The sequence below is a fragment of the Pinus tabuliformis genome, chromosome 2_2, assembly GCF_031772625.1.
Source record: "Pinus tabuliformis cultivar Carrire ecotype Pingquan chromosome 2_2, CPIR1, whole genome shotgun sequence".
In the NCBI taxonomy this organism is placed as follows: domain Eukaryota; kingdom Viridiplantae; phylum Streptophyta; class Pinopsida; order Pinales; family Pinaceae; genus Pinus; species Pinus tabuliformis.
This window is the reverse complement of record NC_142300.1, coordinates 1167013107-1167027538: the sequence shown is the minus strand read 5'-3', so window position 1 is coordinate 1167027538 and position 14432 is coordinate 1167013107. Positions and strand designations below refer to the sequence as shown.

Below are 14432 nucleotides of genomic sequence, written 5' to 3'. Positions count from 1 at the left end.
AAATCTTATTATGCATACGCTACTTCACTGTACCAAAACCGCGTGTATACGCGCTTTCTCCAAAGGCAACCCGCGTACAGATCTAGAAATAATTACTGATGCCTTCGCTGTCAGATCCGACCCTTGCCAAGCGTCCCGAACAGATAAACAACAATACCAGATCTTCTCACTTCGTCAGACACACATTGCATACTCCAACTTGCCTAATGATCTTCTCCTTATATAGCCTTAGGCCCTTTACAATACCACGGTCCAAAACCATAGTAACCCAATACCATCAGCTTCAAATCTAGGGATCAACACGTTCGTCGAGACATCAAGGTCCAAAACCATAGGCACTACTTCCAAGGAATAACCACCATGGACCAAAGATAAGTTTTCCACATACACACGCTTTTACTGAAGCCAACCAGCGTGTACACGCGACTTGATATATAGATAACCTGCGTATACGCGACTTCGTATATAGTGAACCTGCTTGTATACGCGACTTGGGCTTAACGAACCTGCGTGTATGAACTTTCTTGGCATGCTGTACTAAGATCTGTCCTCTGATTAAGTTGACATCACCTGTACCAACCTCGGAGAACCTGTACCAACCTATGAGTGAGTTGCCATCAAGGACAACACTTGAGTCATAATGCCAACAATCTCCCCCTTTGGACTTGATGGAAACCACCACACCAAGTCACTCTCCCCCTTTGACATCAAGGGCAAAGGGCGGACCAAGATATTCTCTTCTTTGGTATACCTTTTACTGTCCATACTGCTGTCCATACTCCTGCTGAGTACATGTTGAAGTTTCTGATTTGGCTCCCCCTTTGTATATGCCAAGTTGTATCAATCCATCCATGCTCCCCCTGAGCAGATGCAGGTTCTAAGACCAGCCATTCAGATCTGTACCATAAGCATCAGCCTGCAATACTATTCCTTTGATCAAACAACAAGATGTATCATATAGTTTCATCAACAACTTCTAACCATAATGCCAACAATGAATTATTTGAAGTATATGCTCCCCCTGAGTGTGAGCCAACCATGACTGAACCATTTCCTGAGTCTGTTCTGCTGCCCTTTCTTCATATACGCGACTTTGCAGCCTGTAACTCGCGTATATACGCGACTTGTCTTCATTATATCAGCGTATGCAGGATGGAATACTGAATTTCATCACTTTCAAATTCCCCTGTGTTTGTTATGTCAGCTGTCTGAATTATGCCACACCTTTCTGTCTCGGTCTTCTTCAGTTCCTGGAACTGTGATGATGTATGGTCCTCTTGTTTTGAATTTTGAAATCTACTCCTGCATTCCCTTGCTTTATGCCCATAGTTGTTGCATGTATAACACCTTACATTTTTCATGTTCCTTCTATCACAATCAATTGCTTTGTGTCCATATGCATTGCAGGCAAAGCAATATCCTCTGAAATACCTGGGATGCGATGATCTTTCTTGAACCATTCTACTTCTACATCTGGCTGCAACATGTCCAAGATTATGACATACATAACATTCAACATTATTCAGTGGAGGAAATAATCGTCTATCACGTCCATAGTTAGGAGTAAAGGATCTTCCTTGAGGAATTTCTTTCCTTGGTTGTTCCTTGTTGAGCATTTCAGATTTCTCATTAGAGTTTCTTGCCTCACCTTGTGAACTAGATTCACCTTCAACATATTCATGAAAACCAAGACCAGTTTTGATAGCAGGAGACCTTTGGCTATTAAGAATATTATCCAAGACTTTAGTACTATCTTGAAATCGTAAAAGCTTATCCTTTTCTTCTAGTTTACCTTTCAAGATATTTACCTCAACTTGATGTTGTTCTTCCTTTATCAGATACTGATTCCTTAGGTCTTCTTCAGCTTTTCTTCCTTCTTCCACTTGTCGCTTTAGTTTGATCACTTCATGTTCTTGATCTTCAAGAGCTTCTTTGTTCTGTTCTCTTGATTTTTTAAGATCTTCTTTTAGAGAGAGGATCTTTGATTCAAGCCTTTGAATATTTATGCTCTGATCCTTTACTACATCCTGCAATTTCTCCCTTACCCTGGTTACTGTCTCCAATTGTTCATTTAATTTGGTAACTTCTTCAGTTTCTGCATTCTTCTTTTCATGTGCCATGAGACTTTTAATATCTTTGCTATTATTGGATGAAGCATTCTTCTTTTCATGTGCCATGAGACTTCTAATATCTTCACTATCATTGAATGAACTTGTAATATGGGTATAATAGCTTCTACCATCTTCTTCAGATATCTTTCCTTTGTTATGAGGGCATCTAGCAGCATAGTGACCAACTCTACCACATAGAAAACATTTGAAAGGTAGCTTACCTTTGAACCGTCCAGTTCCCCGTTCAAGATTCTTGACAAAATTTACCTCATCTTCTTCCTCTGACACTTCGAATGCGGCTTCTGGTGGTACCTCTTGTCGCATTTCAAAAGCAGTTAAAATCCCGTGAAGCTGTGACATGGTGATTTTCTGCACATTCTCCTTTTCTTCTATGGCAGACACTTTAGAATCAAATTTAGCAGACAAAGATCTCAAAACCTTTTCAACTAAGACAACTTCCTCAAATTCTTCACCCAGATCCCTCATACAATTCACAATCTCATCCATACGTAGGAAATAATTTGCTATGCTTTCATTGCTATGCATCTTAAGAGTTTCATACCGGATTCTGAGAGTTTGAAGCTTTGCTCTTTTTACCTGATCATCTCTTTCGTAGCTTGTAACGATTTTGTCCCATATTTCCTTAGCTGATTTGAAATGCATGATCTTCATAAATTCTGATTGTGTCAAACTACTCAATAGGACAGTAACAGCTTTGGCATTGAGCTCATATTGCTTTTTCTCTGCTGGATCTGTAGGAGTTGCTGATGGGAATTTGTATCCTCCTTCTACGATTCCCCAAACTTCTGCTCCAAGTGATTGTAGATATGCAGTGGTTCTTATCTTCCAGTGAGTAAAATTGTTCCCGTCAAAAACTGGTGGCCTGATGTGTGCCTCTCTTTCTGGATTAGCCATTCTGATGGATCTTTTCCTTCAAGCGATCAAGCTTCCTCTGAAGGACCTGCTCTGATACCAATTGTTGGAAATAATACTGAGAGGGGGGGGTGAATCAGTATTATCAGATCAGTAAAACCTTTCCAATTTCATACTTAGAAACATATACGCTACTTCAATTAAGTGAACCCGCGTGTACACGCTACTGTGTCTAATGCAACCAGCGTATATCTAGAGATCTTATAATTCAGTTAGCTTAATCTTCAGTAAATGCATCAGAACATTATTAAGCATATTAACAGTAAACAGGTGCAGTATAACAGAACAGAACATCACACAAGAGCCACACACATGAACACCATGATATAAGGTGGAAACCCAATGTGGGTGAAAACCACCTGCTGCAATTCATCTCTTTCTTCTTTAATAAGAAACTTCTTTTACAATGTACTAGTGCAGTCCTTTACCAGTACGCAGGCTACAACCTGCAGAGGGCTACAACCCTCTCTCGTTTTCCAACTGCTTCTGGAAGGGAGCTACAACCCCCTCAGCTCTTGTACTAGTCGATCCATTTACTAGTACATAGGTGCTGACCCTACAACCTTCTTTCCTTCAGGGACCACGTTTCATCAATTTTCAGACTGGATCCAAGAGTACAAAACAAACATTACTGCAATACAATCATCAACTTATACTTGCATCATAATTCATTAAACAACCCAATACTGAATCACTGAAACCCTGTCATCAAGAACACAGAACCCAAACCAGAGCCCAGAACTCTGCAACAACCACCAGAATCAGCAGCAACCTTAAATATCAAATCTTATTATGCATACGCTACTTCACTGTACCAAAACCGTGTGTATACGCGCTTTCTCCAAAGGCAACCCGCGTACAGATCTAGAAATAATTACTGATGCCTTCGCTGTCAGATCTGACCCTTGCCAAGCGTCCCGAACAGATAAACAACAATACCAGATCTTCTCACTTCGTCAAACACACATTGCATACTACAGCTTGCCTAATGATCTTCTCCTTATATAGCCTTAGGCCCTTTACAATACCACGGTCCAAAACCATAGTAACCCAATACCATCAGCTTCAAATCTAGGGATCAACACGTTCGTCGAGACATCAAGGTCCAAAACCATAGGCACTACTTCCAAGGAATAACCGTCGTGGACCAAAGATAATTTTTCCACATACACGCGCTTTTACTGAAGCCAACCAGCGTGTACACGCGACTTGATATATAGATAACCTGCGTATACGCGACTTCGTATATAGTGACCCTGCTTGTATACGCGACTTGGGCTTAACGAACCTGCGTGTATGAACTTTCTTGGCATGCTGTACTAAGATATGTCCTCTGATTAAGTTGCCATCACCTGTACCAACCTCGAAGCACCTGTACCAACCTCTGAGTGAGTTGCCATCAAGGACAACACTTGAGTCATAATGCCAACAGTCTCTGGATTGTTATGCTCTGATCTTTTACTACATCCTGTAGTTGCTCCCTTACTCTCGTTATTGTCTCCAACTGAACTTTTAATCTGGTAACTTCTTCTTTTTCTACGTCATTATTTTCATATGCCATGAGAAGTTTAATTTCTTGATTATCTTCATCAATTGGATAAGTCATCACTATTATCATGAGTATAATAACTTCTATTACCTTCTTCAAACATCTTTCCTTTGTTATGAGGGCATCTAGCAGCGTAATGACCAACTCTACCACAAGAAAAACATTTGATAGGTAGCTTACCTTTGAACCTTCCAGATCTCCATTGAAGGTTCTTGACAAAATTTACCTCATATTCTTCTTCTGAAATGTATCCTGATTCATTGAGTTTTTCTTTTCCCTTTGTTGATACTTTAAATGCGGCTTCTCTCATATCTGATGGTCCTCCTTTTCTCATCTCAAAGGCATTTAAGATTACGTGAAGCTGCGTCATAGTAATATTCTGCAGATCTTGTTTCTCTTCTATGGCAGACACTTTGGGTTCAAATTTAGCAGACAAGGATCTCAACACTTTCTCAACTAAGACAACTTCCTTAATTTATTCACCCAGATTCTTCATACAATTGACAATCTCGTCTATATGTAGGAAGTAATTAGCTAGACTTTCATTATTGTGCATTTTGAGAGTTTCATTTTGATTCTGATAGTTTGCAGTTTTGCACGTTTTACCCGATTGTCTCCTTCATAGCTTAGGATGATTTTGTCCCATATTTCTTTGGCTGATTTGAGCTGCATGACCTTGACAAACTTCCCAATAAAATAGTGACAGCTTTGGCATTGGTTTCATATTGCTTTCTACCTGTCGTATCTATAGGAATTGCTAATGGAAATGTATATCCTCCTTCCATGATTTCCCAAATATCTGTTCCAAGCAATTGTAGATAGATTGTGGTTCTTATCCTCCAGTAAAAAAAATTGCTCCCATCAAAGATTGGTGGTTTGATGGATCCCTCTCTTTCTTGATTAGTCATGCTGATGGATCTTCCTTCAAGCGATCAAACTTCTTCTGAAGGACCTGCTCTGATACCAATTGTTGGAAATAATATTGGGGGGGGGGGGTTGAATCAGTATTAGCAAATCAATAACTTTTCATTTCCATAATTAGATTCATATACGCTACTTCAGTTAAGGGAACCCGCGTGTACACGCAACCGTGTTTAATGCAAGTAGTGTATATCCAGCAAACTTATGATTCAGTTAATTCATCATATGTTGATCTTTAATCAGTGCATTAGAACATCATTAACCATATAAACAGTAACCAGGTGCAGTAAAAACAGAACAGATCATCACACATAAGAGACACACATGAACACCATGATATAAGGTGGAAACCCAATGCGGGAGAAAAACCACCTGCTGTTGTTTTCTTTAATATAAGAAAAACTTGTTTACAATCTTGTACTAGCGCAGACTCATACCAGTATGCAAGCACCCACCTGCAGAAGGCTACAACCTTCTCTCGTTCTCTAGCTTCTACTGGAAGGGAGCTACAACCCCCTAGCTCTTGTACTAGCCGATATATTTACTAGTACGTAGGCACCGGCCTACAGAAGGCTACGACCTTCTCTTTTCTTCCAGGGATGGCGTTTCATAAATTTTCAGACTGGATCCATCAATAACATCAAAGCACAAAATCAATCACCACTGCAATACAACCATCAACTATATCTGCATCATCAATCTCTGAATCACCCAACAACTGAATCATTGAAACCCTGTCAACAAAACACAATCACCAGAACATAGAGTAGAACCCAGAACTCTGTAACAACCACTTGAACCAACAACAACCTCAAATATCAAATCTCATAATGTATACGCTACTTGGCTGTGTCAAACCAGCATGTATTACTTATACCTTCGCTGCAATTTATTACTTCAGATATACCCAGATCATCAAATATAAAGGATAAGATATGCGTCAGTGTTCAGATCTAAACTAGTCATGATCATACCATATAATGATAATGCATTTTAGTCTTCATGATCCCGGTCCATCAACCTTCATTCGCCACATAGGTGCATCCTTAGAAAAACATCACATACCCATAATCTGCATACTAGATCTCACACTTCATCAGATATTCATCACTTGCACACCTTGGCCTAATGATCTTCTCCTCCTTTTATAGTCTTAGGCCTTACTCAATACCATGGACCAAAACCACTTAGGACCAATACCTTGGACCAAATACCTGGGGTCAACACTTTGGACTAGATACCTTGGACCAATACCATGGATCAAAATACCATGGACCAAATACCACAAACCAAAACTTAGTTTTCCAACATGTACGCGCCTTTCCTTCTGTGAAAGTGCGTGTGTACGTATACACAAATTTTTATATAGTGAACCTGCGTGTATACTTGACTTGGTCAATGGTGAACCTGCGTATACCTTGTTCGTATACGCGACTTTGTATACAATTAACCTGCGTGTATACGCAGCTTGATCAATGGTGAACTTGCTTATACCTTTCTTTCTTCATTCTTTGCTATTTACCTGCTATATTGTGATCTTTCATCTGAGAGAGTTGCCATCAAGGACAACACCTGTATCATAATGCCAACACTTGTTTCCTTGTATTCATTTTTCATAATGAGAAGGAAAGAGCATAACGTAATGTCAACTTCTCACTAGCTTTTTCTAGGTTTTCTTAGAGTGCATATTCTATTTATTATGTGAATAGTGTGTTATCACTTATCTATCTCAGTGCATTAGTCAACATATTTTCAATGATTTATATTTCCATTCTTAAAAAAATATTGCATGGTAAAAAAAAAAATTATGATAACTTTTATGGAGATGGAAAGACTAATTAGGTAAGACTTCATATTCTATTTGACTTGTTTATTTAACCTTATGTAAAATTTGAATTTAAAGATATATGCAAATTTTTTTAAACGGAGGTTGTCATTATTGTAGCAAATAAAACTATTTCATAAATGCCACATAATCCTTGGACTATACCAATTTTAATGTAAAATATTGAAAAATAATTATACTTTATAATTTTTTAAATACTTTATGAAAAAGAAAATAATGTTAAAAAAAATTAGGTTAATAATTTTTTTATAAAAAAGTTAACTAAAATTCTATAATAAAATCATTAATAAGTATATCATATTTTCTTATTTAAAATATGTTTTTAAATAAGCAAATCAATTTAATACTTTTAAAAAAATTATATAAACATAACCATTTAAAATCATTTTTTTCCCAATTTCTAACCAAGTTTAGAGCAAAATTTAGAAAATCTCTTCCGAGAAAACTATATCACCCATCAAAAAAATTAAATGCCCCAAGTGCGCCATTCCCTAGCTAATTTGAAAATGTTAGTCAAGATTGTTCAGTGTTTTACACATTGATAATTAGAAGGGGCATTGATGATGTCTAAATTATTAATTTCTCTAAACTCTGTCTGAAATCTATTGAAATCATAAGCTTAATGGGTAATCCTATGCAATCAAAGTGCCCTAGGGGTTTTTCAGGGTGCTGAATCCATATATACAATCAAAACTCTAATTTAAATAACACAAATCAAGATTTCAACTCAAATATTTCCATTGGATTCCGGCACCAGAAAGTTCAAAAAATCACACTAAAGACAACTCCTTAAAGTTAACTTCTGAGCTCGTTAACGTGACGATAGACTATGTTCTACTTTTCTTTGCTCTCTTAACTTCTCAGCTCCTCCCCCAATGGAGAAACGTAGTCCAGCAATGCCAGGCAGACTGCAACTCTTTCTATTACTGCTTAGCATGTCATTAAATTCATCATGCCCAGCCCAAAATGCAGATTATGCTGAAGAAGACCGGGATTCCTTATTAGATTTCAAAGCGGGCATCGTTCAGGATCCCACTAGAGCTCTTCAAACATGGAAGGGCAACGATTGCTGTCGATGGAACGGTCTTTTGTGTGATACCCACAACGGTCTAGTGGTAAATCTCATTCTCAAGGCAAATCAAGGCAACAATAATGAATACATGAGTGGAACTCTATCAGAGTCCATCGCTAATCTCTCTTATCTCAACAAGTTTATTGTTTACAGCTGGAAATATATGGGTGGAACAATCCCATCTTCCATTTCTTGCCTCTCCTCCTTAACCCATCTTTCCTTGGATAATAACAATCTTACCGGTTTCATACCTTCTGCCATTGCCTATCTCACCCAGTTGCAGGCTCTATCTCTCTCGCGAAATCGGCTGAGCGGTCCTATACCACAATCCATTGGAAATCTGTAGAGTTTAACTACTTTATAATTGGATTCAAATAGACTCTACGCCTCAATTCCTTCCAGCATCGGAAATCTGAGTCGGTTATCCGTCTTGAAGCTGAATCACAACCTGTTCTTTGGTCCTATTCCAGAATCCATGGGAGCTTTGGCAAGCTTAAGCAGTCTTGATATATCAAACAATTTTCTTACAGGTAACATCCATTTTTCTTTTGGAAATCTATCTAACCTTGCTGAGTGGTTGGCGAGGAATAATCGATTGAGAGGAAGCATTCCTGAATTGCTTGGCTTGCCGGGGAAAAATTTGGATCAACTCTGTTTGGACAGGAATTTACTGACAGGCCCTATCCCAGAATCCTTCTTCAAGTTAACATCCCTTTACTACCTTGATCTATCCCAAAACATACTCACAGGCAATGTCCCCCTTTTCCCAAATTCCTCAAATCTTCACACCCTCGCTCTATCCAAAAACAATCTAAGCGGTACCATTCCCACCTAGTTAGGTACTCTGCCAGTCCTCCGCTCACTTCACTTATCGTTCAACAATTTCACAGGCCAAATACCCAATTCCTTTGGGGGAACTTCACTTCTTAACTCTGTTTTCATTTCAAACAATAAGCTCATTGGTAGCGTCCCAGAGTCTTTTGCTGATATGGAATATCTGGAATACTTGGATCTCTCAAAAAATAAGCTTACGGGCACCCTTCCTCAATCCCCGGCTATATATAACCTGCTCTTCCTTAATCTCTCCCGCAATAGCTTAACAACCCCATTGCCAGATCTGGATAAAATTGGGGTGGAAACCCTTGACTTGTCTTACAATAATGTGAGCCTTGAGGTCATCCCCGCTTGGATTACAAGCTCCAGTTTTGTGGTGGATCTGTGGTTGGTTGGTTGTGGTATTTCAATGAGATTGAATGACTGGGAGCCTGTTATTCCTTCTCTTTATACATCTTTGGATCTCTCCAACAACAACATCACAGGGGACATAAGCAATCTGTTCCAGAGCATGGTGGCATTAAAATATGTGAATCTGGCAAGCAATCAATTGGGTGGGAGTATTCCATCATCCATTGGAAGTTTAAAGAGCTTGGAAGCTCTGGACTTGTCTCATAATGAATTGAATGGAACAATCCCAGAGGAGACAGCCCAACTGACGAATGTGACAGAGTTGAACGTTCCCTACAACCATGATTCCAAAGGGAAAACAGTTCAACTCATTCCCTGCTTCTGCATCTGATCACAATGACTGCCTCTACGGGTGGCCCCTCCATCCTTTCCATTCAAATTCGGTTTGAAGTGACACTGCTATTGTAAAATTCAAATTCTTATAATAGTTGTTGCTAAGACATGGCAATTTTTAGGGGCCTACTATGCAATTTTGGCTGGTTGATAGGGTTCAAAGCTGGATGTTTTTGCAAGTTTTCTGTAAAGCAGATGTGACATGTTTTTCCCTCTAACATGAGTCCGACTCAAGAGAAGCAATTCCTTCGCATGAAAAATTTAAGATAAATTAAAAATTGTAAGGTTGATGAAACTTAACAGGTAAGGTCTGGTGTACTAATTTATTCCGATCATATTTCTTAAATAAAAATAAGAATTTTACAAAAATAAAAAAGTGTTTCAAATCAACGATCTACAAGTTTTCAGGGACTCTAAAATTGTGATTAGACAAGTACGCAATACTATACATTGTTTATCAGGTCAGTTAAAGCATTATCAATCTTTAGTTCAAGATCTGACTGAACACTTTATAGCATTCAATATTTCATCAATTCCAAGACTCCAGAATGCTAGTGCAGACCTCTTAGCTAACGTAGCTTCCAAGCTCATTCCCTCAGAAGACTATAGCCTTGATCGATTTTCAATCGAATTAATCTTTAGACCCTCGATTCCTGATAACATTACCAATTAGAGGATTTTCAACGATGATCCTGATATTGTAAGCTTCCTCATATCTAAGGGATCTTACACCAATCAGATAATTGATGAGGACCAACATGAAAGACAATTGCAACAAGATAGCACTAATAATGTTATGCCAAAGTCAGTAGTCAAATTAGAAGACCTATATGATTTGAAAGATCGTTTCAAAAGATATACCAATCCAAAACTTCAAAGTTCAACTTTGAACTATGAATTAGTAAATCTAGGAACTGAGACCAACTAGGCCTTGCCCTAGCTCCTGAAGAAAAATTAGCGTATGTCTGTCTCTTGAAACAATACAAAAGTGTCTTTGCTTGGAACTACGATGAACTCAAAACTTATGACACTTCTATCATCCAACATACTATCCCAATGCTAAACGATGAAAAGCCTGTCCAGCAAAAGCTGAGAAAGATCCATCCCAATCTAGAAAACCAGATCAAATCCGAGCTCAATAAGTTATTGAAAGCCAAAATCTTTTTTCCCGTTCGACATTCTAAATGGGTTTCCAAAATGGTTCCTATTAGAAAAAATAACGGAGACATTAGAATATGCATTGACTTTCGAAATATTAACAAAGCCTGCCAAAAAGATAATTTTCCTTTGCCTCCCATGGAGCAAAAGATGCAGGTAGTCGCAGGATCAGAATTAATGTTTTTCTTGGATGGTTTCTCTGGCTACAACCAAGTGTTGGTCCATCCCAATGATCAACTAAAGACCACATTCAGAACCAAATGGGGCACTTATGCATATCAAAAGATGCCTTTTGGTCTGATTAACGTTGGTGCCACATTTCAGAGGGCCATGGACATCGCATTTAAGGGATTAGTAAACAAATCAATAGTAATCTACTTGGATGATATAACTGTATACTCCAAGAAGCAAGGTGATCATCTCAAAGATTTAAAACAGATCTTCCAACGTTGTCAAAGGTATGGAATTTCACTTAACTCGAAAAAATCCTTTTTTGCATTAAGTGAAGGAAAAATTCTTGGATTCATAGTGTCAAAATCTGGAATCCATATTGATCCTAACAGAATCAAGGAGATTTCCAAAATACCACTACCTGACAACAAGAAATCTATGCAATCGTTCCTTGGCTAAATTAATTTTGTAAAGAGATTTGTTCCAAATTTTTTAAGGACCGCATCTCCTTTACAAGCGATGATTAAAAAGAATTCAATCTTCAAATGGGGCAAAGACGAATATGAGGCATTCAATCTGATCAAACAAGCAATTGTTAACACTCCATCTTTAGCAACTCCAAATTTTTCCGATCCTTTCATTTTATATACATTTGCCTATGATAGATCATATGCTGCGATACTCACTCAAGCAAATCAAGACAAGGCAGAAGCCCCAATTGCTTTTTTCAGTTCAAATCTACAGGGGGCTTAATTAAATTATTCAGACATAGAGAAACAAGCTTATGCTGTTTTCAAAGCGATTAAATATTTCAGACCCTTTCTGCTTAAAACCCATACAAAAATCATAGTATCGTTTCCAATGGTAAGAAATCTCGTAGTACAGAAAGATGTGGGTGAGAAAAGAGCCAATTGGGTTACTGCCTTACAAGAATACGACGTAGAAATCAAACCAGCAAGTATTGTAAAAGGTCAAGGCTTTTGCAAAATGTTGGCTGGAGCATCGCTTATTTCCAGAATACCATCTGCAGAGATACAAATGTACGAGGTAAGCCTAAACGATGTTGAATCATTATACGTTGATATCATATTTTATCTAAAGAATGGATATTGTCCTCCTAACCTCGATTATACCAAGAAAAGAGCTCTAAGGTTGAAGGCTAAGCAATATCAGCTCGTGAATGATGTAATTTTAAGACCGAATTATGATTCTATTATCCTTAGATGCCTTGAGAAATCTGAAGCCGAAAAGGTCTTGCAGGAACTCCACGATGGGCTAGCAGGCGGACATTATGTTGGAGATGCTACTGCACATAAAATCCTCCATGCAGGCTATTACTAGCCCACACTATTCAAAGACTCACATAGCTACGTAAGGAGATGCCAAGTTTGTCAAACTGCTGCTGGGAGACAAAAGAAACCATCACTACCTTTGCAACTAGTCAACATTGTGTGGCCTTTTGATCAGTGGGGATTGGACATAATAGGTGAGATCGTTCCTCACTCTTCTAAACGGCATAGGTATATCCTTACAACAACAAATTATTTTACTAAATGGGTAGAAGCAGTTCCTCTCAAGACGGCTAATGCCAAACACATCATTGAGTTCATAGATCAGTTCATAATCACCAGGTTTGGTTTACCTTTTGCTTTAATGTTTGATAATGCATCGTATTTTTTTGGCAATACTATTACTGAATTTGCACTCAAAAGAGGTTTTAAGCTTAAATACTCTGCCAATTATTACCCACAGGGGAATGGGTTAGCTGAATCTACGAATAAAAACCTAATCAGAATCATTAAGCGAACCATTGACCAAAATCACAAAAATTGGCACAAGTCTTTAATATATGCTTTATGGGCAGACCGAATAATGCAGAAAGCCTCCATTGGCACTTCTCCTTTTAATTTAGTTTATGGGAAAGAAGTGGTTCTTCCAACTCATCTAACAATTCCCTCTTTGGCCTTAGGTCAATATATTGATGAAGCACCAACTTCTTCCTTACAACTATGACAGCTGGAAATACTTAAGCTAGAAGAGCAATGAGAACAAGCCAAAATAACTCATGCTCATCACCAAGCATTAGTAAAAGCTTCTTTTGATTCAAACATGATATCCAGAAAGGACTTTCAGATGGGAGATCTAGTTTTAAAATGGGACAAGGCTCATGAGGAAAAAGGGAAACATATGAAGTTTCAACGAATGTGGCTTGGCCCTTTCCAAATTGCAGAGGTCATAGGTCCATCTACTTTTATGTTACAGGATTTAACAGGAAAAAGAGAGTCTTTACCTATTAACAGACAGATCCTCAAAAAATACTTTCCATAGGAGATCATTCTTCTATTTTTGTAGATTAATTTTTCTTTATTTTCATAATAAAACTAGTTGTCAATGGTTACGTTTGGAATTCACGAAAAAGACAAGTATCTCTTTTAGATTTTGTTTTTGCACTTGTATAAATAGAATTGTTTTCGAAAATGGGTCATTATTATTGAAAGATACAGTCAAAGGCTATAAGCTTGGAATGATACTAGTTTCAACCTTGTAAATTTTGATAAAAAGCGACCTCTAGTGGGAAATTGTTTTATATCAGTCCAATGAAAGGTATCAATAACAAAACGAAGATTCTCTGTAGAAAAGCTCTTTCCAAAAACTCTACCATTGTCATCCAGAGCTATTCTTAAGGAAATAATGACTTCCTCCCCACCTAGGGAATTACAAGTTTCAGGGAATAATCCAATGATACACTTTGACTTAAAGAATAAGAGGTCTCATCACGAGTCAACTTATCATGATCATAGATATTATAGCTCGCTGACTTTGCCAATACTGCATACCATAATAGGGCAATGACTCAAGATTGTTGCAATCAAAAGACAAGGGGTCTCATCACGAGCCAGCTTGTTCAACAAAGTTATAAATCAAGTGAGTGGCACTGTCATAAATTGGCTACCAAACCAAGACATTTTTCTTTAAGGGTTAAAAGAAAATGAAAGCAATAAGTGTGGATATTGATTTCTCTTTGAAAATTGTATAATTCTCCAAGTGGGATATAGGATCATTGCTAGGTAATAGGTAACCCTGTCGAGGCTA

The 14432-nt window shown here is 38.0% G+C and overlaps 1 protein-coding gene across 1 annotated transcript; it reads left to right on the top strand.

Moving 5' to 3' along the window:
• Positions 1-8235: 8235 nt before the first annotated feature.
• On the top strand, positions 8236-10008 carry LOC149197592 (uncharacterized). Its single transcript, XM_089408735.1, has 3 exons — positions 8236-8570; positions 8811-8962; positions 9323-10008. The coding sequence occupies exons 1-3, from the start codon at positions 8236-8238 to the stop codon at positions 10006-10008; spliced, it is 1173 nt and encodes a 390-aa protein (XP_089264861.1).
• Positions 10009-14432: the final 4424 nt, after the last annotated feature.